General features: G+C 46.4%; 1 protein-coding gene and 1 long non-coding RNA gene across 8 annotated transcripts in view; both read left to right on the forward strand.

Moving 5' to 3' along the window:
* Positions 1-219: 219 nt before the first annotated feature.
* On the forward strand, positions 220-8,265 carry LOC130403291 (uncharacterized). Of its 7 annotated transcripts, none has more exons than XR_008904084.1 (10): positions 220-278; positions 368-414; positions 2,358-5,778; positions 6,014-6,115; positions 6,453-6,580; positions 6,713-6,793; positions 6,890-6,968; positions 7,042-7,153; positions 7,371-7,459; positions 7,683-8,265. It is a non-coding gene; the product is annotated as an uncharacterized LOC130403291 (long non-coding RNA). The 7 variants fall into 7 exon arrangements; XR_008904090.1 differs by lacking the exon at positions 220-278 and having other exon boundaries at positions 285-414; positions 2,358-5,459; positions 5,693-5,778; XR_008904087.1 differs by lacking the exon at positions 220-278 and having other exon boundaries at positions 285-414; positions 6,890-6,972.
* Positions 8,266-11,688: 3,423 nt separating this feature from the next.
* apba2b (amyloid beta (A4) precursor protein-binding, family A, member 2b) overlaps positions 11,689-26,790 on the forward strand; it is a 33,068-nt gene continuing 17,966 nt past the window's right edge. Inside the window, exons 1-5 of the mRNA XM_056608477.1 lie at positions 11,689-11,769; positions 19,790-20,716; positions 24,081-24,289; positions 24,470-25,039; positions 25,943-26,026. Coding sequence (XP_056464452.1) covers positions 19,810-20,716; positions 24,081-24,289; positions 24,470-25,039; positions 25,943-26,026 — 1,770 coding nt within the window. The 5' untranslated portion in view covers positions 11,689-11,769; positions 19,790-19,809. The remainder of the gene's footprint in view (positions 11,770-19,789; positions 20,717-24,080; positions 24,290-24,469; positions 25,040-25,942; positions 26,027-26,790) is intronic.

Below are 26,790 nucleotides of genomic sequence, written 5' to 3' on the forward strand. Positions count from 1 at the left end.
GTTGACTGGACCATAAGGAGGACATGCTGGTGGACCATTCCTACGACTTTGTGTGTGCGTGTGTGTGTGTGTGTGTGTGTGTGTTAGCGTGTGTGGTTGTAGGCGATGACTCCAGTTTAACCAGTGAATGAGTCTCTCTGGTCTCTTTGATGAAAGCTTCCTTCTCACTCCTCAAAGGGCCGTTCAGTTTTTTTAATTAGTTAATTGGTTGCATCCGGTGCGTTTCACTTAAAAGGGAACCTGACATGGACACCTGGCATAGCGTCCCCCAAAACGCGGTATGTTGTCTTCCCAGAAACAAGAATGTGCGTGTAATGTTTTGTTGAGCTCTGTTGTAACTTATTTGACATCTCTTCCTGTTTCACAGGTTAAAGACTTTTTGAAGTAAAGAGGAGCATCTCATCTGAACCTGATGTGAGTAGTAGTGATGGGCAAATTAAGCTTTTATAAAGCATTGAACCAGTTGAGCCAATGTTTCGAAAATGGGTTCATTACTCGAAGCTTCAGTGACCTCTGCTGGCGAAGTTCGAGGCTGCAGTGGATTCAACGTATCCCTGCTTTGAAAACTATTTGACGCACAAACCCAAATACTTAATAGCATGCTCTTTTCACGAATAAAGATTGATCTAAATACAGATGTCTAAATTGTTCTTAAAGGGATATGCCTAGCCTTCTGTCCAGATAGGCTAACTGATGTAGGCTAGGATATAATTGAAACAGCATATAAAAAACTTTCCCCCCAGGAATGGGATTCGAACCCGGACTCCACAGTCAGTGTGTTATCCCCTAGTCTACTCTAATCGATACCTTACGTTGTTCTATTACATACATACCGTACTATGCACAACCCCCGTAAACTATTGTAGCATCGATTGTGTTTTGTTTTTTCATTAAATAATTAGGCGGTGACCAGCTGGCTTCGGGCAAGGTTGGTTGGGTGTGCTTGAGTAACTCTAGGGGGTGATTATGTGGGATGGGGTTAGACACTCAAAGATTTGTATTGAGGTAGGCTGCCTTATGGATTGAGTCGGTTTCTTTTTTTTTTTGCTCAAAGCTTCTCCACCGAAACGCGGACCAGTCAAGTGATTCATTCAGGCAACGCACCACTTGCGGGTTCGGATGTCATATGTCACGTGGTTTTATTATGATACATTTACGAATAAGATACATCTTATCAAAATACAGATGTCTAAATTGTTCTTAAAAGGATAGACCAACCTATGTCCAAATAGGCTAGTAGACTAGGATATTGAAACAGCATTTTATAAAAACCTATAACATATTGACTTATTCTTATTCTATTCATTCGCTTTTAAATGTTTTATTCATTCGCTTTTCTAATATGTATTGTATTTCAATCTTGCCCCAGTACAACACTTTGAATGGCCTTGTGCCTGAATTGTGCTATATAAATAAAATTGCCATGCCCTATTCTTCGTACCGAGAATAGAACCCCGGTCTTTTGCACCAGAGTCAGTGTGTTATCCCCTACCCTAATCTTGTTGACGTAACACTTGATTTATTAGATAAATACTCTTCGCAACTCCCGTACACGGTTGTTGCTCCGAATGTGTGTTGTTATTTTCTTTTTTTCATTAAATAATTAGGCGGTGACCTGGCTTCGGGCAAGGTGGTTGGGTGTGCTTGAGTAACTTTGAAAGGGGGTGATTATGTGGGATGGGGTTAGACACTCAAAGATTTGGTATTGGGGTAGGCTGCCTTAGTTTTTCAACGGCTTATGGATTGAGTCGGTTTCTTTTTTTTGCTCAAAGCTCCTCCACCGAGCCGCGGACCAGTCAAGTGATTCATTCAGGCAACGAACCAGTTGCTGCTTCGGACGTCACATGTGACGTGATATTTTTTGCTCTGAAGCCAGCTTCGAAGCAGTGCTTCTTGGGAGTTGTAGATCAGGGTTTGAATCACGTATCGAAGGTTCAGTGTCACACTGCCATCACTAGCGAGTAGTTTTGTTTGGCAAAGCACAACTTCGTTGACTTGTATGTTGAATATAGATCACTGATAATGTGCCAAGGAAATCAGGGATTGTGGTGGTCTAACTCTCATTTGAAATTTAAATAATGACTCTACCTGAAAGTAACATTTTAGAGACTATACATTCAAACTTGTCAAAGTAAGAGGTTAATCACTATTAACTAATGACAGTCAAATAATTAGTATAATTTATATTAAAAAGCTGGATTAGTTCAACTTAATCATTATTTAAAAGGTGGATGATCCCAAAAGCCCTGAATTTGTATTGTCATTAATTTATCTGATTTAATGGAGATGGTAGATGTTGAACTGTGGGACAGTGCCCAAGTTTGGGGACAATGAGTAATCTGTTCCTTCCTTCAAAGGTCTATCATGGATATTTAACTGCAGTTCTGTGAGTATCCCAACTTGACCATGAAGATGAACTGCAAACTGTAAGTCATTAGTTTCTCATTACTCTTGGGCACATTGATGTATTTTGGCTTCCTGGTGAGTTAACCTGTTAGCTGAAGGTTGATCTGAGTATTAAGGATGTTTCATTGGTTCATGGGTTACTTAGGTGTTTGGTTTATGTTGGTTTTAATGTTTTTTTATAATGGTCACAGGCACCAAGTTATTGTTGTAAGCTGGAGTAATGGGTTGGGTTCTGATATCTTCAGTCTTCTTTCCAGCTACTCTCCTGAGCTCTGCATCTTCATCACATGAGTGTTGCTTTATTTATGAGGGTGTGGTCTGAGTGAGCAGAGGTGCATACTGGGATACAGAGTTGTCTGAAGTCTACAGGTCTGTAGACACGCCCCCGCAGGGGAAACCGTGTGTTTGAGAAACGGTCGTGACATCAGTTACATGGACTAGAATGTTCTTTAAGATGGAGACAGGGATTCAGAAGGAGAAACACCAGGGGGAGATGAGGGGGCTCCTCATCTCAACTACTAAAACCCAACTTCAGTCTGACGCAGAGAACCATGGAACACATTCAACCGTCCCCTCCAGGCATAGTGACTCCTCAGGAACAGTTTCATTTCCAAGAAGGTCTTATTTGGGGCCATTCCAAGATGGATCCTGCTCCTCAAGAGCCACCCCCTCCACTTGGTGGTTTTATGAACAGATTACCTCCTTCCTGTCCTCAGGCTGACTAAAGCTGCACCGCTTGCTGTGAAGGCCCCTCATTCAGGAATCCACTGGACTACAAAGACATGACTTCAGAGACGTTGAATCAACCTGGGACACATTTTGGAGGCCAAGCATAATCCATCAGTAATGTGGGACGACATTGAAGATTGTTGTACATAATTTACGTCTCTGGAGACATTGGTTGTTCTGTTCTGGGTGTCCTGGCAAGAGGGCTGGGGGTGGATGATGGAATGTTCTTTGGGATGAGGTTTTTACCCTGCATGATTGTTTTGCCTTTTATGGCTGTGTTGTGTTGGTTTGACATGAGGTGGATGATTTTTGTGTGTGTGTCACTCACACCTGGCATGGGGTTCTGTGCGTGTGTCCGGCTTGCTTTGACAGTGATAATGGTCATACGGGGGTCTGTGTGATTGGCTTGGGATATTGGAATGGTCAAATAAATCATACCTGATGGACGGCCACACGTTTACTTGAGGCCTCCAGTAGACATGAAGAGCACGGAGCAACGCTCCGGAGAGATATCCAACACACTGGGCAGGAAGGAGAGTGTCCAAATCAAGTGTAAAAGGATGCAAGCGGTGTGTTCAGATCAGTGACTTCAAACTAGGACTACACAAATCAGGATCAATGGAGGATGGACACCAAAAGGAATTCCACAAGGAGAGTGAAGTTGGAAAGGGACCTCGATGGATATTCAAGATGACCTTCAGACCTGTAATGAGACGGCTCTTCCTACCTGGCTGGATTGATGGAGAGCCCCGTGGATCTTGTCTTGCTCTCAGTTGCACGTCTTCTCAGGCTGAACTGTATTTGTTTCGGACAGGACTAGCTGAACGATTGGTTCCCTTAAATCAGAACCTATCTGGGAACTCCAACTAGTGCGCTCTTCGAGCTGAAGGTTGTGCTCTTCAGCTGAGGAGGTAATGAAACCTTCACTGGGGTTTCAAGATGTAAGGAGGAGACTGTTTCAAAGTGTTCCATGGTACTCTGATGAAGACCGTTGTTGTGTTCCACTGGCTGAGAGGAAGAACCCTCACATCTTCCTCTTGGCCTTTCTCCTCAGAGTCCTGGCGGCATCTTGAAGGATAGTCCAGGGCATGTAACTGATGTCACGACAGTTTCTCAACACTTGGTTTCTCCTGAGGGGCTTCTCTATAGAACTGAAGACTTCAGACAGCACTGTATCCCAGCATGCATCTCTGCTCACTCAGACCACACCCTAATGAGTAGGATGCAACACTCTAGCGATGGAGATGTAGAGTTTTATAAGTAACGAGGGAGCAGACAAAGGTGATTAGAACACAATGGCATGTCAAGTCTGTAAATCTTTAAACCATGAAGATGGTTGGATAGATCAGGAATTGGGCTTTATTTTATTATGGGCAGTCCTCGCACTTCTCGCTGGACCTGTACATGTGTTGGCTGGCTGGCATGATTTGCTGTTGGTGATGAGTAGGTCAGGGTGACGTTGCAGGGCTATGGTCGGCTCTCTGTGAGCTCAACGTTTAGATTTGCTCTGTATGGTTTGTACCATGAATAATCTAGATAATTGTAAAATGTAGACATGGTTTTGTATTGAATGATTCCATTGTTTTTAGGCAAGGATTTGTTGTTGTGGGATGTACATGGTAGTTTGGTTCTTCGTACGGTTTTGATTGATATAACTTGTACACACTGGGTGCATAATAATGTAAAAGTATGCTGAATAGTAGAAATTACCAACAGCAACAAACGGATCTCCTCAAGGTAAGTCTGTTGGCTGTGTTTTAATGTAGACCATCGCTGGACTTCAGGATCTTCCTCCGTTCAGCTCAAGGTGAGGCGCTGGTTCTGTTTTTTCTTTGGTTGGTTCCGGCCGGAATGTTCGGATTCCAGTCGGACGGTTTGTGCTTCCCGCCGTGGAAGGTTCTGAGTGCGGTCACTTGATTTAGTCCCAATGGTTAGCATAGAACGTTGTAGTCTTGACACCCATTAGAAGCCACCTGGCAGTTGGTTGGACAGGAATCTGTCTGAACGTTCTGGATTGTATTTGCGTAACCTTGAGCCGTTGCCAACGGAAACTATTTTTCAGTTGATTCCATTGGGAATTGTTGGCTCTTATCTTAAACAACTTAAGTTTGATATTAAATACATACTGACGCGTACATCGTACAATATGTTAATTTTCGATGGTTGCGCCGTACTTTTATCCACGTTGACGGGACTCTCGCTGCGTACAAAACGGCGTTCTACTTGCGGGCCCATTTCTGACATCAGTGAAGGCTGAAAATCATTTCACGGTGGAAGACAATTTGACATTTCTTCAACGGAATCCAGCACCTGAATATGAATGGGTAAATTTGATTTAATATCAATACTGCTTAGTGTTCTTTGGTACTTCAGCTTTTGTACGTTCTAAATATCTGGTCATTAATTGCACAGAAGTTAAACCTTACCTAAAGGAATGACTTTAAACAACGACTTTGGTGCTGAGTTACCAACTGGATAATATCAAAGCTAAAATAATGGCCGTCCTTCCCACGTGTTCTGTACAAGGTTAAAAGGGTAACATGTAGTTTTTCCCAAGGTGTCCCCCTCCTCACCCAGAGTAAGACCTCCACCTCCTCACCCAGAGCCAGACCTCCACTGCCTGTCACAAGTCCTCCAGAACAGGTCAGTGCTCTTGTGTGTGTGAGTAGAGGTCAGTTTCAATGCTTGGCCTGAAACACTTCTTTAAACTTGTGGACTGCTCTGTCTTCATTCCCAATATGTAATGCTCATGTCTGGTCTCAAGTCTTTTCCAGCCTTGAGTTATAAAATAATAGTTAAATTAATTGTGTAACTAGGTTTTGGATGAGTCAATTAAGTTTATTGTTGGGCAAATGCTGATATAAACCTGGTGCTGTAGCTGAAAGGCGAGGCTGAGAGGCTGGGGACCGGAGGCTTGTGGTGCCAGGATGGACCGGAGACTGAGGCTGGGGACCACGGGCCCGCAGCACCGGATCAGAGGGTAACCATCACCAAGCTCATCTGAAACACTAAAGCCCTCAGTAGTTTAGGTCTGGTTTTGATCATCTTATGACTTTACATCTGTGCCAAGCTGTGATTTGAGTTAATTCATACCGGGTTTATGTGAGAGTCATATGAGCCATTATTGTTACTAGTGCTGCTATGACCTTAGTGGATGAAGTGCTGAACGCGACAATCTGCAAACGTTGAAGAATTTAAGCGTTTAAATATGTTTTTAAATTCGTCCTCCATTTTACAAGTGAACCTCAGATGCAGGAGGTGGGGTGTGTTGCGTCCCCAGGTGATTTACTGCTGAGACCAACTATGTTTGTAACCAGACCAGGAATCCATGGCTGAAGGAGCTGATGGAGGAGCCATGCTGAATGCCCTGCCTGGTGGAGGAGCTGACGGAGGCCCTGCCTGGTGGAGGATGTCTGTCGTGGGGTAGATGGAGCCTGACTCTGAAGTGATCATCACACTCACTGCCACTTCTCGTAGAATACTGCTACCACAAACCACCGGCGTTTGTACCATATATACCAGACAACTACATCTGTTTTACCACATGTTGCAGCAAGACATCCGCTGTTTGTTACAGACCAGGACTCTGTCTGAGGAGAGCTGATGGAGGAGCTGAGACGCTGGAGGACGACTAGGTATCGACCAACGAGGATTCCTCGTAAGTTTGTATTTACTTACATGGTTGACTTGAAGGGTAAAATACAGCTGTTACTTTGACATGCGTCAACAAATTACTGCTGTGTTTTCTTACTAGAATGTGTTTATGGAGCGGAGGCGAGCTGATAGGGGAGCCATGAATCTGGAGGATGACCATCACTTTACCAACAAGGATTGTAAGTTTGTATTAACCTAACAAAGTGGAAATAAAGGGCTTAAAAATAAGACAAACTACATGTTTGTTACCAGGCGTTGGGGCCAGACTTGCGCTGTTTGTTCCAGACCAGGACTCTGGCTGAGGAGAGCTGATGGAGGAGCCATGACTCTGGAGGACGACATCACTCCACCAACAAGGATCCTCGTAAGTTTGCATAAAGTAAACAGAGTGGACTTGTTGTAACGCAGGATTAGTTTGTCCAGTAGAAGTTAAGGCATACTACTGTGGTTGGTTACCAGACAAACTACAGCTGCTACCTTGTTACGCGCCATTAGTGCCCAACTACCTGTGTTTGTTACCTTACATTAGAGACAAATGACTACTGTTTTTTACCTTAGCGACAAATTACTTTTGTAACCAGACCAGGAATCTGGAGGACTGACGGGAGAAACTGTACATCTGGAAGGCAAATCCTGAGGGCGACCAGGACTCTACCATCAAGGATTCCTTGTAAGTTTTACATTATCTGGATATAGTGGACTAGGTAGGGAGTTGGGGGTTCAACTCTCAAACCAATGGTGCCGGGTTCAAGTCCTCAGAATACAGTAATGCGTCCTTGAGCAAGGCGCCCTAAATCCTGCCTGCTCCTTAATGACGTCTCTTTGGTTCAGATAATGTTGCATCTTTTGAATATTGAACCTAATCCATGTCCGTCCTTGTTTGGTCCGGGCAGACACAGCTGAGCTGAACTTCACCTGATCCTGTTTGGTCGGGGGCAGACACACCTGAGCTGAACCCCACCCGATCCGGACATCCTGCTGGTCCTGTCTCCTCAGTTCATCTGAGGGTCTTCCTCCAGAAGACCTGCTGAGCTCAGCGGTCTGAGGCTGATGGATCAATGACCTCCTGTGGGAGTGATCTTCTTGACCCCACATGTACCCGTGTGCTTCCACACGCCTTTCCCTCAAGTCTGTCACTAACCTCACTACTTCACTACTTCACTACTCCTTCCCCTTCTTCCTTCTCCGTGGTTCGAACCGTTACTCTGAAGGAGTGTCTCCTTGAACCTTCACACTGAAGGAGCGTCTTCCTGCCCTCAGAGGGTTCAGCGTTAGGGTTGAGAGTCAGGGTTTAGAGTCAGGGACAGGGCTGGTCAGGGAGGACTGCTTTTACACAAACCTCTTCACTTGCTTTCTGAATGGTGACATTTTGAAAAGATTCATCTGGGAAAATGTTTTCCTCTGCTTTCCTTTACAAAAATATGTATTAAACTTCTGTCAAGTGTTTTTGTTTATACATTAAAATCCTACATTGACTTCTGCATGTTTGGTGCTGTTCTTTTAATTGTCCTTTAACTTGGTTAATGTCATGTTCGTTTTGGCACGTCGCTGTGTAACAAGCGGGATAATGTATAGAACGTCGCCGGTCGAATTTAAGCCCCTTCAGTGGGAAGTAAATAGAATCGCTGCGCGTCGGTGTCCTGTTCGCACTGTCGGGGCTTATTTTCCCCGATAATGACCGGCATTCTATAAATTATCCCTTACTTATTACACGGCTCTTCTCAATGCTGTAGACTACATTCGTATTCGGTTGCTAACCGACGTCAAGACTTTGGCGAATTATTTCTCTGTTGATCAACGCTACGAATGATAACAAATACATCGGAAAAAGACACACTGAGAAGTTATTTGTTCGATTTGGCAAGTAGCCATTACTAATAATAGGCCTGCCAATACTCTTTGGCTGGGATGATGAGAAATCAGACAATCAAGTCATTTTAGCCTGAATGCATAGGTAAGCACCAGAGCAGGTTGCTAGTACCATGGACAGTATCAGAACGATAACCTGTTGAACTAAATGGATGTGGTAGGCTACACCACAGGATGCATCTGCAGACCACTGCCACATAAATAAAGGTAAGACGCTGTATTTATTGCATACGATTTGCTGGTGCTGTTGCGAGGTCTTTTGTGTTTTTTGCACTCAAGTGGTCGATGTTTTAACTTGCAATTGATAGTCGGAGTCAGTCTCCGACAGTTTTTTGGTCAGAATGCCTGATGTAGGCTAGTTTTGATGGAATGCGTGTTGTGAATTGAGAACAGCCAGCTCCTGGTGTGATAGTGTTCAGCTGTGCAACAAATATTTTTTTCTTTTTCAATCTTGACGACTTTTGTAGGGCTGTGTGTAGCCACACCTTTGGCCCTTCTGAACTTAAACACGCAGTTAAATTCCTTTCCTAGCTCCTCTTGTTTATGTTGTCAGCTTAGCCATATGTCACGTTGTCAACATTGGATAGGCTAGCCGCTACATGGAGCAGAACATAGTGGGTCATATGTCCGATGCTTTTTGAAAACGTTTTCTTCATAAAACGTGCCAGACAGATTTTGTATACCTTTTATTCCTTAGTAATTAGCTACATTGTTATGCCGTCTTTTAGAACCTTTCATTGCCAGCACTAAAGGGAGAAAAAAGAGTGCATCCTCATTGTACCCAGCACTTCTAAAAAATGCACTTCCGAATGCGTCTCTGTCCCCAGCACATTTCAAACCAAACTGACGCCACTGCCCCAGTCAGATTTGTGCGTGTGTGTATGTAAGGTCTGTATCACTTGTATTCATTTTACTCTGAAATAACTTGAATGGAACTTTAGATGTTTGGGGATAAGCAGCAAAGCAGTCAGGTAGCTATTTTATGCTATAATAAACTGTATTTTGTTTATTTAGGTGAAGCATTATGAAAAAAATTGCATGCAAAATAAAGTTTACAAATAAATTTAGCATTTTCACTTTCCGTCTGGGCTAAGCCCCGGATGTTTATGAAACCTAGAAACACCCTTGGTTAGGAGCCATGGTGCTACAAGGAGAGAAGGGAAACCAGAGGCCTGTTGCCTGCCTCAACAGGAAGCTGTTTAGAAGGGAACAAGGTATTCAAATGTAGAGAAGGCGACAGAGGCGGCAATCAGAACTTTAATCACGCCGTCACCAAATCAAGGGTTGTATGTGTTCGGCATGAAAGCCGTCTGACTTTCATATAGGCATTGTAGCCTATAGGTGTGTTCCTGTATAATTATAAATTAATGTAAATATATATATTACACTTTACCCGCAGTGTCAGAAATAGGAATGTCCGTACCTTTGCGCTCTTGTTAAGGGAGAACGCACCCATGGGTGGTGATTTATAAAGGTGTAATGCGTGACACGTGACGAGTTAAACCATTTGGTTATGGTTTTTCTCATACATAATATGTATAAGCAGTGCTGTTCAATGACCAGTATGTTTGTTGTTGTGTAGGTAAAAAATTATTGATTATGGTGTTACTGCATTTACCCTATGGAATAGGTTAACATTAATAGTATATTCTGCGGCTGTGGAAGCTGAATATTGTACTGTGTATATGGTATTGCCATGTGGGCGGGGCTAGTTGAAGCTCAGAGTCGCTGGCACCAGGGACCCCTGTTCCTCCACGGTCACCCAGACCAGTGGCCAGAGTAGCTTTCAGCGATTCACCTCGCCAGTGAAGGGTTGAAAAGGGCATCACTCTGCTTCCTCAATGACTATGGACGCCAAATTGACAGTTACTGTTTCCAGGTCCTACACAACACAACACTGGAAGACTGTCTTTAAGAAGTTGCCAATTATCAGTAAACCTAGATGCAACTCTTTCAGAAGGTATAGATGGACTGTTATAGTCCTGAGATCACCCATTAGAAGGCCGGCAGGCCACTTCCGTTGAAGTTGCCTGATGATTTGGGCCCCGTTCACACGAAGCCGATTTCATGGCGAAACCGCAAAGGTCTTGTACGGTTCGGCCTTCCGTACACACGAAGCCGGCGAATCTGCTGACCGAAACCGCAAACTTCTGAAATCACCTTCGGAGGTGGTTTCAAATCTACCCGGTTTCGTTTTGGATTCGTGTGTAGGCCTACGCCTGAAACCAACTGAAACCGCAAACCATGACGTCATCGCCCCACCCCTCGACCTCCTAGCCAATGGCTCTTAAGCCCGCCGAGTCTCAGAAATCACATGCGAGCATGCGCATAAGGGCAGCCTTTATGCGCATGCTCGCCTCTTCTTCTTATTTCATTTCTTCTGGATTTCTGTACCAGAAGCAGCGCCCCTTATGGGCCTGGAATGTGTACTACAGCGTTTCTACAGATCTACCCGGTTTCGCTTGGCTTCGTCTTTACGGAGATACTTCGAAACCGGATAGATCGAAACCGTAACGGTTTCGCCCGTTTCGGCTTCGCGTGAACGGGGCCTTAGCTGATCATCAAGGACCTATGAGAAGTTACTGCACTGGAGCGGGCATTTACATAAGCCTCAAGGAAAGGTTTCTGCCACAAGACATCTAGCGGCAGAAATTACATATATTATACAGCTTTAACATTTACCTACCTGATATCATGCCCACATACCTTACTTACTCAATTGAACATAACATATTCCAACAAAACTTGAATTGCTCCCCTTAATTAATTTACCACCACAGCACATTTGCTTAACATTCTAAATATAATTTAGGCCCACAACCGGTGAATTGTGGCATCCCGTCTTGGGTGCTGCTGTTACATTTAAAGGACCATGGCCGATCTGACCGACAAACTGCAGTGGGACCGCTTATTCACATTCCGGGGCCCCTCTCTCTCCCACTGTGACGCTCTGCGAGTTCATGTTCCTGGGCGAGCCAGCTGAAACGCCTTTTGTGTGTATGTGTGAGTGAGTGTGCGATAAGAGTGAGTGTATATGATGCGCGGTACCTCGTCTCGGTGTATATCTAGCATCCTCCGTTGCTTCTGGGAGGCAAACGGAACCCGTACAAGGTAAGATGTCCGGACTCTGGATGTTAATTTAATTTAGGCTATTTAATTGCATACAATTGTAAGAAACGACGTAGTTTTTGCCGAAGGGTTTCGGGGTTGTAGAGGGTTGTGACGCTGATCTAGCAGTGATGGTGGTGATGGTGATGGTGGTGGGGAGGGGGGCAATCAGTGTTGCCGGGCTATTTTTCAACAGAGGACTTATGCGAATAATATGTTTGCATTGCATTTGCAAGCGCTGAGAACTAGCAATGTTTATAATTCTGAGCGACCGCGAAATGTGTCAAAGTGGGAAGGGATGTGTTTTTTAAGGCAGTCTACGCATATTCTTTTTTACTGTGATTTACAGAGGTCTTTGTTTACGTAGGCCTACTTACATATTTGTATTTTAACCCCCGCGTCTCAAACATTTTATTTTCCTTAGATTAATGTAGAAAATGTTAACAGTGGCAGCGGGCTAACTGCTGTAGCGCAATATTGCACACAATAATCACAGTGGCCAACGGGACCATAGCAACGAGCCTACATCATATGACATCTAGCATTTTGACTGAATCCATAATATCTCAAAGTGAGGAAATATATGAATAGGCCTACATCAGCCGAGCTTTCTTATATCGTCATCACATCTGGCGGCCTGACAGACTGTCCTCCTTTGTCCTCTATGGTACCAACCTGCTCCTGTGACCGTGTGTGTGCGTGTGTGTGTGTGTGTGATGGGGTGGATGGGTGGGTCAGTGTGTTGGGTCAGGGAGTGTGGTTGTGTATGTGTTGGGATGTTTCCTATTTACTGGTTGTTTGTGTGTTTGTTAGTCATCTGTTGACTGGCCATGTTGGTTTTTATGTTGTGCTTTGCAGTACATTATATGTGTATATGTGTGTGTGTGTGTGTGTGTGTGTGTGTGTGGGGGGGGGGGGATATGATGTGTGTGTATTCATTTTGTGTGGGTGGTGTTATACAGAGCCTTCTCTCCACAGCGATGACATAAGCCTGTTAAATTTGTAATCTATTGGCATGTCGAGCATCTTCCTGGTCAGGCTATGATTATATTATCAGTGAGCAAGCCCTGGCACTTACTTCTGGGGAATACACTCCCTCTCGACTGGGGCTGGGCTATTTCAAAACATTTATTATAACGATCATTGGGAATATGACATCAGATGGAGGAATATCTAAATATTCAAAACATCATTACAAACATTCTGATGATTGATTCTAATTGATTCTCATTACATATCAGGACATTTAAAGTCTGATATCAGACTGAAACTAGATTTCAAATCTCATAGTTATAATTTTGTGGGCATATCTTTCAAGATGGATTATTGTCATATACACAACAATTACAGAAGAAGTCTCTGGCAATGAAATTCTTGAGTCTCAGGCTCCTTCAACAGTGTAATATAAAAGTAAAGAGAAACACAAGTAAGAGACTTGAGACCTAAATAAACAAATAAATAAATAAACTACAATACTGGATAAGAATATTTAGAATAAAATACAAATATAAAAATAAATAATATATAATAATAACTAATGTATAAATAGATGCAGGATAAAAAGGTGTGAAATGTAAACAGACATTTTTATACAGATGTCGACTGTTATAAAGTGGCATAATGGTGAGCTAAGTAGCTCAGGAGTTCAGTAGTCCTATGGCCTGTGGGATGAAAGGTGGTGCGAGACCGGCTGCTGCTGCGGTAGTGTCCACCAGATGGCAGCAGCCGGGGTGATGAGGGTCTTTAATAATCCGGTTGGTCTTCTTGCTGCACTGCTGAGTGTAGAGCTCCTCCATGGATGGCAGCTCCATCCTATTGATGTGCTGTTTCACCACCCTCTGTAAGGGCTTAAGCTTGAGGGCGGAGCAACTGCCGTACCAGGCGGTGATGAAGCCAGTCAGGATCCTCTCTACGGTGCACCTGTAGAAGTTGCGGAGTATCCTGGTGTCCATGTGGAACCTCCTCAGCCTGCGGAGGAAAAAGAGCTGCTGTCTAGCCGTCTTTGTGATTGTGTCGGTGTGGTGAGTCAAGGTCAGGTTCTCGCTGATGTGGACCCCGAGGAACTTGAGACTAATGACTCTCTCTACTTTCATCCCGTTGATGGTGATGGGGGCGTGTTATGCTCCTTGTCACTCCCTGTAGTCCACAATCGGCTCCTTGGTTTTGCTGAGGTTTAGATGGAGGTTGTTTTCCTGGCACCAAGACGAACTGTAGTCAATGAACAGCATTCTTACATATGTGTTCCTTTGATCCAGATGGGAGAGGGCAGTGTGGAGGGTGAGGCTGATATGGACCTGTTTACCCTATATGCAAATTGCAGGGGTCCAGTGAGTCAGGGATAGAGGAGGTGATGAATGATTTGACTAGCCACTCAAAGCACTTCATGACGATGGAGGTGAGCGCTACTACGCAGTGATTTGGACATTTGTGGATGGGAACGATGATGGACTTTTTGAGACATGTGGGGACCCCAGACTGGAGCAGCGACGTGTTGAAAATGTCTGTAAACAAACCTGCCAGCTGATCTGCACACACCCTTAGAGCTTGGCCAGGGATGCCATCAGGTCCAGGGGCCTTGTGTGGATTGATCCTTTTGAAGGATTTGCACACATCTGCCCTTGTTATTACTAGTTGGCAGGGGTCCTTGTCCTTCTGTACTTCCTCAGCTGGGGAGTAGCTCTCGAAACGTGCAAAGAAGGTGTTAAGGTCATCTGGAAGAGATGGAGACACTTCCTCAGCCCCGCTCATTGTCCTTTAGCAGTCTTTTATCTTCTTATTCCGGTCCACATGTGTCTTGAGTTGGGGGCCTGAAAGTTAGACTCCACTCTGTCCCTGTATTGTCTCTTAGCACTGTTAATAATTCTCTGGAGCACATACCTGGACTTGCTGTACTCCTCCAAATCACCTGAGTTGTAGGCGGCAGCCCGTGCTTTAAGTTTGGCTCGGACTTCCCATTAACCCAGGGCTTCTGATTCGGGAATGTCCGTATAGAGCTCGTAAGTCTGCCCCTTCCGGTAGACCCCCATGGTAATTCTGAGATCGTAAAATATTGTAATGACCTTGCTGATGACATAACGATGTCCAGTCATAGGTATTTGAAGGAACCTTTTAATGTAACAAAACTAGGTCGCAGGAACGCGTAATCAACGGCGAAAATCCCGCACAAAACAAACACCGGTTACCCCGGCAACCCCCAACACGGTCTCTCACCTGCAAGCCCCCAGCCTCCTGTTCTTCCAAGGCCCTCCCCCAGCTTACCTAATGATTCGCCCCCACAATGATTGACAAGAAGAACATTGCAATACCTGCACATTGAACAACTGGCATAACGGACAACGAAATACAATGCAACACATAACACACAAGCTATTTAAATGTCCCAGGGTCGCTACATTTCCTCCCCCCTTCAAAGTTCCTCGTTCCTTGAGGGAACAAACAAAGTCCTTGAAGCAACCCGGCACTCTCTTCTCCCTACGAGGCCGCGTTGTGGCCACGGGGGGCTGGGGAGAAGCGCCTGGGGGCGAGAGGGGCCCACGAGTGTCAGGCCCGGGGGCGGGCAGGGGGAAAGGGAGGGGCGGGGCTGGGGGCCAAGTTGCTGACTGTGGCGATCGACAGGGAGGGGAGAAAAGGATAGGGTTAGGTGGGGACCCAGGGCCAGAACACTGAGGTGTGCGTGTCCGGGGCCCATTCGCACCTGTGCGGGGAGTTGCAGGGTTCGCTGGAGCAGGTTGAGGGGCGGCGGTGCCTCGATAAGGGGCCAACCGGTCTCTGTGGAGGGCCACCCTCCTTCCCCGAGGTGGCAGCTGGGCCCTGTACACCACCTCCCCCATTCTCTCAAGGACCCTGCATGGCCCGATCCACTCGCTATCGAGCTTTGGGCATCTTCCCTTCTTTCTATGGGGGCTGTAGGTACAGACCAGCTCCCCAGCCTCAAAGTGCCTGCCACGAGAACGCACATCATAGTTCCTTTTCTGACTCACCCCTGCGCTCAGCAGCTGTCCCCTGACGAAGGAGTGAGCCGTCTCCAGGCGGTCCTGGAGTCTCCTGGCATACTCTGGGCCGGGAGGAACGGGGGGAGAATCGGGCGGCCGGCCAAACGCCAGGTCAGCTGGTGTGCGAAGCTCCCTGCCCAACATCAGCAGAGCAGGCGTGCAGGACGTCGACTCCTGGACAGCCCGCCTGTATGCCATGAGCACCAGAGACAGATGATTGTCCCAGTCCCGCTGATGCTCAGCCGAGACAATGGCCAGCTGCTGCTCCATACAGCGATGAAACCGCTCCACCAAGCCGTCACTCTGTTGGTGCAGGGGGGTAGTACGGGTCTTTTGCATGTCCAGCCTGCAACATAAAGCCGCAAAGACATGGGATTCAAAATTTCTCCCCTGGTCACTGTGGATGGACTCCGCTGCCCCAAAACGGCTAATCATCCCCCCGACCAAAGCGTCCTCTACGGTCTCTGCCCCCTGGTCAGGCAGAGCGTGTGCCTCCACCCCAACCCTCTCCATAGGGATCCCCTCAGGGAACTGCTCTAACTGGGCATGGGACCTTTCAGTGGGGCCTTTGCGGGCGGTGCAGCCATCACAGCGGCGACAGAAGTCCTCAACGTCCCTCTTGGGCTGACCCCAGTAGAAGCCAAGGCGGAGGCGATGCAGGGTCTTTGTCACCCCAAAGTGCCCTGAGCCCACAGCACCATGGACCGCTTGAAGCACTTCCCCACGCAGAGAGTGAGGCACCACCACCTGCCAGTTCACCTTTCCGGTGGCGGGTTCCTTCCAGGCCCGCTGAAGCACGCCATCCCACAGCGGCAGGGCCTCGAACTTAGCCCACAGTCCCTTCGTGACCAGGGAGAGAACAGCCACTTCTTCCCATGGGGGCCGCCGCTGTAGGTCCAACCACTGGAGCACTGGTCGAAGGTCTGCGTCCTCCTCCCGCTGCCGTCTCCATCCTGCGGTGTCGACCTCCCGGAGCTCACAGCAGACTGGGGACGCCACCTCCACCGCAGAACATCCCTCCTCCTGGCTGCACAGCTCCTTCTCACGGCTCTCCCTCCTTTCACAGTAGCGGCAGCCATCCTGACTGCAGGGGCGTCAGGAGAGGGCGTCTGCATTAGCATGGCGTGCCCCTGCCCTGTGCACCACACTGAAGCTGTAGGACTGCAGCTCCTCGATCCACCGTGTAACCTGCCCTTCTGGCTCCTTGAAAGACATGAGCCACTGGAGCGCGGAGTGGTCAGTCCTTACAGTGAAGTGCAGGCCACAGAGGTAATATTTTTAGTGGCGTACAGCTCTAACGATGGCCAGCAGCTCGCGACGAGTGACACAGTAGCGGCGTTCAGCTTTGTTAAATGTCCTGCTGTAATACACCACCCTTCCGGCCCCTCCTGTGTCAGCACGGCGCCATTGCCAACGTTACTAGCGTCTGTGTCCAGGATGAAGGCCAGGGCAGGGTCAGGAGGGGAGAGCACAGAGGCTTTGGTGAGAACTCCCTTAATGTCTTGAAAGCAGACTGGCAATCCTTTGCCCACACAAACTCCCTGTCCTTCTGTAGCAGGCGGAACAGGGGAGCGGCCACACAGGAGCAGCCCCTCACAAAGCGTCTGTAGTAAGACGCCAGTCCGAGGAAGCTTTTCAGCTGTCTGGTGTCAGTGGGGGTGGGCCAGTCCTGGACAGCTTGCACTTTGTCCTCCATGGTGCTAATGCCTTCTCCCCCCACCCTGTACCCAAGGAAAGTTACCTCTCTCTCTCTTTCCCTAGGTTTAACGTCTTTGGGTACAGGCACGATCAAAGATTTTTTCCATAGACAAGGAACAACACCAGTGCCTCTTGACAGCTTAAACAGCCTTTGGAAGGGCTGTGCCTCCTGGTCTGCACACACGCTTAATGGCTTGCTACTAATACCATCATGCCCACTAGCTTTAGGAGGGTTCACATGTCTAAAGTAAGACTTAACATCGTCTATAGAAATGTCAATGTCTGCACACTTCATACTACTGATTTCTTTGTAAACCAATTCCTGCTCTGCTGTAAAACCATGAGAATCAAATCTGCAATGAAAATGATTCAAATGATTGGCCATTTCAAGTTTGTTTTCCACTGCCATGAGATGTTTCTTAGGCTTATATCCGGTGATTGCCTAGACCCCCTGCCATGCTCTCCTAGCATCATTTCTAAAATAGTTCTCTAATTTACGTTTATATGCTGCTTTACAGTCCATAGTCATAATTTTTATGTTTTTCTGCACAGTCCCTTTCTCTTCCCTGTTTCCTCCCGTTGTGTACAGTCTCTTTTTTTAGTTAAGAAGTTGCAAAGCATTTAAGATTGTCAACGCATGCATTAAGCAATCAACTTCTACACATGTTTCCTTTAATTAAAAAAAATGAATTACTCCTTTGTCAAATTTTAAACATACTAATTGGTGTCAAACTCTATAAAGGAAAGTTGTGAGAAATGTTTGAAATGTAGTGCAATGGCTTATCTTGCGTTATTGGAAGACTTGGCAAATCAGGGAGTGCGTTTTCAAAGATTGAGCTGATTTGCCTGGCGAGTTGCTGATGTCTCCCGTCTGTGGGCTGTGATTCCCGTCCCAACTGAATCAATTGCATCAGTCACTTTATCCCAGGCAGCAAGCTTTCTTTTATTTGTAATGCTAGTCAAAAAAACTTGTTTTCGATTCGATTTCGATTTTATTGTTGTATACAGTATATATAATTTTAATACATATATTCTGAAAAACACTCTCGTTCAAAATGCACGCGTGTACATTTCGTTCATACCAGAACGAAAATATTCAGAGAAACGCTTCCATTTAAAATGCATTGGTTAGCATTTTGTTCTGGGTAGAATCTTGCTTTGGGACATGATTGAATAGATTTTGTTTTTGAGGAGAAAAAAAGAAAAAAATCTGAGTATCCATAATACACGGCATTTACCCTTTGTGGCATTCTTGGTTTTGACACACACATTACTAGAGGGTGAACTGTACTATCTGCGCACATCCCTTCTGAAGTCGGCGAAAATCTCCCAATTGAAATTCTTATTACGTTCTGCGTAGCACAAAATAAATTGGAAAATCGTGCTCCGGGACACGATTCAATAGATTTATTTCATGACCATGAGCATGATACAAAACTAGAGGATGCACTGCACTATCTGCGCACACCCCTTCTGAAGCCCCCCCCCCCCCCCCCCTGTCTCTCTCTCGTTTTGTTTAGTCCAGCGCGAAAATAGTCAGAAAAAGGCTCCCATTAAAAATGCGTGGGTTAACATTTCGTTCTGTGTAGTACGAAAAATAGGTCTGCTGCAAAAATGTTGACACACACATAACTAGAGGGTGCATTGTACTGTCTACGCACAACCCTTCTGAAGCCTCTCTCTCTCTCTCTCTCTCTCTCTCTCATACGTACGTACGTACGTACATACATACATACATACGTACGTACGTACGTACGTACGTACGTACGTACGTACGTACGTACGTACGTACGTACATACATACATACATACATACATACATACATACATACATACATACATACATACATACATACATACATACATACATACATACATACATAACTACAGGATGCACTGTACTGGATGGGCATGCTCCCATTCAAAATGCACGGGTTTACCTTTAGTTCTGTGTAGCACAAAAAAAGTAGGACAATGGTGCTCTGGGACACAATTCAATAGATTAAATTTCGTGAGCATGCGCACAAAATCGCATGATACTGGGTTGCGCACCAATCCCAGGCTAGTTGGATTTGTTGTAACATCATCTGTTAATCAATAGCCATAGAGCCGGCATGAATACACCATATATCCGCTAGGTAGCCACTGCATGGTTCAGGTGGGGCGGAATACAGGGTATTTTCTTTCTTTCTTTTCTGATATTGCATTGTGGGCTGCGCCAGAACCTGTGCTTAATTTCCATATTTGTATCCCAGAATGGTAGGGAGTGAGGGAGGAGAGCGGGAGGAGATTTTAACTTCAATGTTAACATGATTTTTTTTCCTGTCTTCCAGGATCCAGCCAGTAACAATGTATGGCCTGTAAGCTGCCAACCATGGCCCACAAGAAGAAGCCGGAAGCTAGCGGGGGAATCAACATGGCAGCACCCGCCCCTAGCCGTGCCCTTCATTCTACAGAGAGACAAGACCAAAAGTCTCTGCCCTCTCGGCCCCGCCCAGTTCGCTATCCCAAAGAGTCACATGGTCAGAAGCCACTCCCCAGGCCATCCAAGGTCCAATACCCTCTTCCGAAGTGCCGGGAAGTGAGTCCAAGCCAACCAGAAGAGGAGGTTGAAGTGGGCATGGTCAAGCTGCAGTACTACAACCAATCAGAACACAAGATGGAACTGGATGTGGTCAAGCCGCAATACTTAAACCAACCAGAACAGGAGGTGGAAATAGATGAAGTAAAACCTCAATACTACAGCCAATCAGAGCAGGAGTTTGAGGAGGAAGGAGTGGACCCTCCGTACAACAGAAAACCAGAAAATGAGGTAGAAGATGTCGTCGAGCCCAATTGCTACAGCCCACCAGAAGATGAGTTGGAAGTGGGCGAGGTTGACCCTCATTACTACAGCCAACCAGAACAGAATGTGGAGGAGGTAGGGGCGGAGCTTCAGTATTGTGGCCAACCAGAAGAGAAGGTGCAGATGGATGTGGTTGAACCTCAGTCTTGCAATCAACAAGAGCGAGAGCTCGAAGGACACCGACCGCAAACACTGCCCACACTGGAACACAAGCCTCTGAATGACCTTCCGGTTCATGATCTTCATGTTTGTGACCTTCCCATGCAAGATCTTCCTGTTCGAGAGCTTCCTGTGCATCAGCTTCCAGTGCAGGACTTTCCCGCAACTTTCCACATTGCAGACGACAGCCTGGACGATGACTCCAGCTCAGACTACATGAACAACACCTCAGAAGATGAGGAAGACTATGACGAAGGTAAGAACCCTTTTCCCATTATGGATTATACATTTTTCATCTACTCTTTTTTAATATTTATTTTACTCTTCTGTTGAGTATATAGACATATTTTCTGTAGTTTTGTTTTAAAATATATCTATTGTACTTTTTACTTCTACTGGTTACCTGTACCTGGTACCCGTATGCATCTAGTATCAATAAAATACTGTCTTATCTTAACTACCTCTAAAACCTCCATTATTAACTTTAGTTTGGTGGAAAGATTTGTGAGTTTATATATATATGGGCTAAAAACAAGTTGGAGGGACATTCTATGAAAATGCAGATAGGCACTGGATCAAAAAGCCTCACTAGTGTTGCACACAATCTACAGGGATTGCATGAGGAACTTACTACGTCCTTCAGGGCATCATTTTAGGGTATATATAGTACATCAAGTGCACACGAAAGGGATGACAGATGTTAGTGTTCAACGCAACGGCCAAACTGCGAGGCTTCCAGTTTGTTACCAGGGGAAATTGTCCTGCTAGAAAAAGGCGGATCTGGCTCAAATAATTCTGGCTTTACCGGCAAGCGGTAAGGAAGCTGTCACGCGGTTCCACTCACCTGCAGGCGATATTGTAAAAAAAATGAGGGAAAAAAATAAGTTTTGCGTGACGAATTAGGCAGCATGAAAGATATCAAGTGAGACTACATTTCAATCTGGGTAGAAAGACTGTGTTCAGGAAAGCCAAACCAGTGCCGCAGTCAGACCTAAGGTGGAAGCTGACCTGGACCTTCTGATCAAGAATGGGGTTTTAGGAGCCGGTGACAATCAGTGATTGGGCCAAGCCCATCGTTCCGGTACCGAAAAAGGATGGGTGAATCTGGAGCTTTGCTATGCCAAGCTGTCAGGAGGCTTTCAAAAAGGCAAAAGAGTTGCTGACTACGTCAGAGGTCCTGACTTACGGGGGGCAGTTATTTCTCATGTACTTCCGGATGGTGAGGAAATGCCAATTGCTTTTGCATCAAGGACATTGAACTAGGCAGAGACTAATTATGCTCAATAGGAAAAAGAGTTAGCACAATAGTATGACATTAAGTATTGCAAAGAAGACTCTCACGGCTAAACGGATGGTTTATCCAGAATGTCAATCCCTGTTACAAAGCCAGAACCGCAATGACCCTGAGTTATCTGCGGTCATGGACATCATCATTAACTCAATCCTGAAGCCATTCCTCCAAAGGAGTTTGAGCTGTCTATCCAGTCTAGGTGTTCGCTGTGTGTAAGGAGTGTGATTATTCCACTGTCACTTCGACAATGGTATTGCAGCAAATTCAGTCAGGAAATTTTTTTGATGGCCAAGCATGGATAAGCAAATTGTTGTTCATCTTGCCACAAAATCGGGAGCAACCCACCACGGCAGCGTTGGACTATTGTTTTATTATGTTTTTTACTTATTATTTCAGAACAGGCTGTTCCTAGTTGCTGTTGATGGACACAGTAAATGGCCTAAGGTGGCTATTTACATTACATTTACATTTAGGGCATTTAGCACTCGTTTTTATCCAAAGCGCCTTATAATATGTTCATTTCTCAGAAGAAGGACAAACATCACTGTCGGTACAATAAGGATGTTCATAAAACCAAGTGCCAAGCACAAACAATTGATAGCTTAACCAATTCCCCGTTCACACCAAAGCTAGCTAGGATCAGATGCTACACAACTAAGTACTATATTTAAGTGCCAGGATGTACAACATACAATATGTGCGTACATTAAGTGCCAGGGCGTGTAACATACAATAACTGCGTACATTAAGTGCCAGGATATACAACATACTTTAAGTGCTTAGGAGGGTTGGGTGGGGGTGGCTATGTAGAGTCTAGGTGAACTCTGAACAAGTTAGTCTGAGTCTCCTGCGGAAGCTGGTGAACGACTCTGCGGTCCTGACATCGGCAGGGAGCTTGTATCACCACTGCGGGGTCAAAACAGAGAAGAGTTGTGACTTTGATGATCGACATATGCTTGCTCGAAGCAATGGCGGTACCAGACGTTCAGCTGAAGTAGTTCAGCGGAGCACTCGAACTGGGGTGTGTGGTCGGTGAGGGCATTCTTTCCCTGGCACAAGGAGGAGCTCAGTCTTGTATAGGTTAAGCATCAGGTGATTCGGCGAGAGTGGCAAGGAAGATCTGGTAGTTCACGGTGTCGAACGCCACAGACATTTCCAGGAGAATGAGAAGGCTCTGAGAATGAGAGGGAGGAGGCTCTGGCAGCCCAGAGTGACTCAGTCACCACGAGGAGAGCTGTCTTAGTGGATTGTGCAGTCTTGAAGCCTGACTGATGAGGGTCAAGCAGATTGCTTTGTGAGAGATAGGACAGTTGGTTAAAGATGGCATGTTCCAGTGTTTTAGAAAGGAATGAAAGAAGAGATACCGGTCTCGGTCTGTATGTGTCGGTAATGGTTTCATGAGATCAATCACCACGGAGAAGACAATCGAGAAGCTAGGAGAAAAGTCGCTTTGGATCTCCTCCACAACGGATCTCAATGGATCGCCCTGACAATGGACTTCAACTTCTCTCACATGAAATGGCTGGATTTCTACAAGCTAATGGAGTGCAGCACATTAAGTTAGTTCCCTACCACCCCGCAACAAATGGTCCTGCTGAGGGATTTTTTCAGACCCTGGAACATGGAACAACCCCAAAACATCACAACGGCAAGGAACACTACATCAGAGACTGCCCCACTTTCTGCTAAATTAATGCAGCAGTCCACATGAATCCATAAAGATTTCTCCTTCTAGCCTCATACTAAAGAGAGACCTGCGCATCACTTTTGACTTCTTGAAACCCTCAGAGGCAAATCTCTCTCTCTCTCTCTCTCTCTCTCCTCTCCCTCTCCCTCACTCTCTCTCTCTCTCTCTCTCTCCCTCTCTCCCTCCCTCTTTCTCTTCTTCCTCTTTATTTTGCCCAACACAGCAGTGCCCAGGCTAGTTAGTGTGAGATAAACTCCCAGTTGCTTTACATTAAATTAAGCTTCACTACAATGATACCCTACTAACCCTGAGAGAAATGTAGCAAGCTGAGCTACAGCAACATGGCAACAGTGGTTTGGTACATCAATTATATTTATTTTTCACATGAACCAACTTCAGTCAATTGACTTGGTTCACATTGAACCAAGTCAATGCAATCTCGATACAGGCCAAAAAATATCGGTTACATTTCACAATAAGCTTTGCTCTCTGCTCCAAACCCCCCCCCAAAAATAAATAAACATCTGCTCCACACTCCAAAACCATTGTGTATGTGTGTGTTAAACCATTGTGTATGTGTGTGTTAAGCTGCACTTTCCTGCCCCCAGTTTATTTGTTATTCCTCTCTGTTATTTGCGACAGGCCTGGCGGAGGAGGACGAGGGCGTGACCTACTACATCCGCTACTGCCCCGAAGATGACAGTTACCTGGAGGCCCCGGAGAGCAGCCGGAACCAGCCCGGCCTCGACCAGGGGAATAAGAGAAAGTACCCCCAGACCGCCCAGCAGGACAGACCAACCACGGACCAACCGAACCCGGAGGGGGAGGCGGAGTGGGTCCAGGAAGAGGAGGTGGAGGAGGGTGGGGGGGGGGTAAGAGACAAAGCATGGGCAGAAGATGAGGAGGTGGAGAGGGAGGCAGAGACGAAGGAGGGACGGAGAGAGGAAGTCGGCCAGGTCAGAGAGGTCCGGTTGGGAGGTGGGGAGGGGAGACCCAGGGCAGAAGGGGGGGAGGGGTGGTGCGAGGCAGAGGGCGAGGTCCGCTGTGAGGTGGTTGAGCAAGACCCCGACCAGCAGCTATACGAGGGTCGCCCAGAGCCCGTTCTGGACCGCCATCACCAACACCATCATCATCATCCCCCTCCACTGAACGGGGGGGTCGAGGAGGGAGAGCAGGACTACTGTCTCCCCAACAAAGAAGTAGAGCAGGAAGACTGTTATCAAGGCGACTACTACGCCCACGAGGAGGTCAACGGTAACCCCCTGCCCCCGTCTCCGGACGCCGGCCGGCGAGCCGTGGTGGCGGCTAAAGAGAACGGGGACAGGCCATGGCCGACGGGGGGCGACGATGCTGAGGAAGACATTGACCTTATCGTGGCGGAGATCAAGATGAGCATGAGCATGGGCAGCCTGAACAGCAGCGCCGATCACAGCCCTGAGGAATACCAGTACCAGGCCCCCGCGCCCCCACACCGCCAGGACGGCCGTCCCAAGTCCCTCAACCTATCGTCCAATAGTCACAACAACGCAGAGGTCCAGAGTGTCTTCAAGGCCTACCAGCGCAGCCCAGCCGAGGAGGAGCAGAGGTGGTCCCCGGAAGAGGTGAGGACCCCCCCCCCCCCCACCTAGGATCCTATGTAGGATCCTAGGATGAAGCGACATTCTAACTTACGTAATTACTTTCCTCAGTGTATTCCATCAAGAATGTTTATGAAATATTTAATCCCACACGAATCCCACTTGAATCATTCACTTACTACTCATTTATCCATACAAAGGTATTCAAAAAGAATATTAGAGGAAGGCTGAGAATGCTGCACATTGTTGTTGTATGCTGGTGTTCCCTGTGTTAAGTCCATGGCATCAGGAAGTTGTCCTCCGTTGTGTTGAAAGCCTGTAATGGATGATGTGTAGGGTTTCTGTTGTGCTGAAGTCAGTAGGAAGCTCATACCCCCATTGTGGGGGCAATAACCTGGATTTTGTTGGGTGTATCGGTTATCGATTATCGGGCCGTTAGGAAGTTGCAGAACTTAGTGGAGTTGCAGAAGTCTAGACGTGAGATGACGAGAGCCCGGACCAAAACCTGCGTTGCCTTCTTATTGAGGAACGCACATATCGTTCAGATGTTGAGCATTCATCTGCAGGAGCTGGTCATCGCACTGATGGACACCTGGGCAACAAAGGCTCCTTACCGCAGACACAACAGAGTTTTCATATTGATGAAATTGTGAACGGAGATGCCATCCCTGGAAAAAAAGAGCAGCTCAGTCAAATGTATCCTCTAAGTCTACCTACATGGAACTCTGTACGTCTACCTATACACTATACTGTACTATACTGTCTCACCAGCTCTACCTGTCTACTTATATAACTATACCTCTACTGGTCTACTTATATAACTATACCTCTACCTGTCTACTTATATAACTATACCTCTACCTGTCCATCTGTCTACTTATATAACTATACCTCTACCTGTCTACCTGTCCACCTGTCTATCCCCAGGTGAGCAGTAGGGGGGAGGGCCCGAGGAGACAGCAGCAGCGTTCTGACCTCAACGTTCCGCTGGAGAACAACAATGTTCCTGAGGTGAAACACATACTCACACAAATGCTTAGTAGTGACCAGGGCCGTTTCTTGCTCTATACGGACTATGCTTTTTCATAGAGCCCCCAAAGACATAGCTTCCATTTCAGCCTTTTTCTTTATTATTATGTTTTGTTATATTTATTAAAATAACGAAACCAACCAACTCTGCTTTCAGATATTTTGTTTATTTCCGATAGCCTAGGCCAGAGTCCTGCATGAGTCCATTGTTTGAGACCCGTCCCCGCAAAGTTCAGTACCGGATCCGACCCGTCACCTGTGATAATATCAAAATGAAATCCGCACCCGCCCGACCCATTAATATTTGGCCCGTTACCCGACCCGTGCCCGCGATAAATCACACACAAGCTAAAATCATTCAAATTTATGTGCTTTATTTTTAACTCGCACTATTGGAACACGTATACCCACTTACGCTCCACTTCAAACTATGAGATGGTTAGTGTTACACCTTTACTGCTGTCGGCTCCCAGACCGTAGTCGAGGAGCACAGGGGAGACTTTCCCTCCAGGGCCGATGCTCTCTCGGGGGCCTATAGGTCGGACGCCCTTCACTTTGACCGGCAGTTGGTCTGCTTATATATGGTCGGAATGGTCGGAATGTAGCGGCCCCCAATTCTTGGCAGGCTGGGTACTTTATTCTTACACACAACCGGACTTGTTCATTACTTCACTAAACTGACACGCACACTACCGCTCGCTCTCCTCGCTCGTCCACTCACTCACAGACACACACACACTGCCAGT

Source organism: Gadus chalcogrammus, chromosome 14, assembly GCF_026213295.1.
Source record: "Gadus chalcogrammus isolate NIFS_2021 chromosome 14, NIFS_Gcha_1.0, whole genome shotgun sequence".
Taxonomy (NCBI): Eukaryota; Metazoa; Chordata; class Actinopteri; order Gadiformes; family Gadidae; genus Gadus; species Gadus chalcogrammus.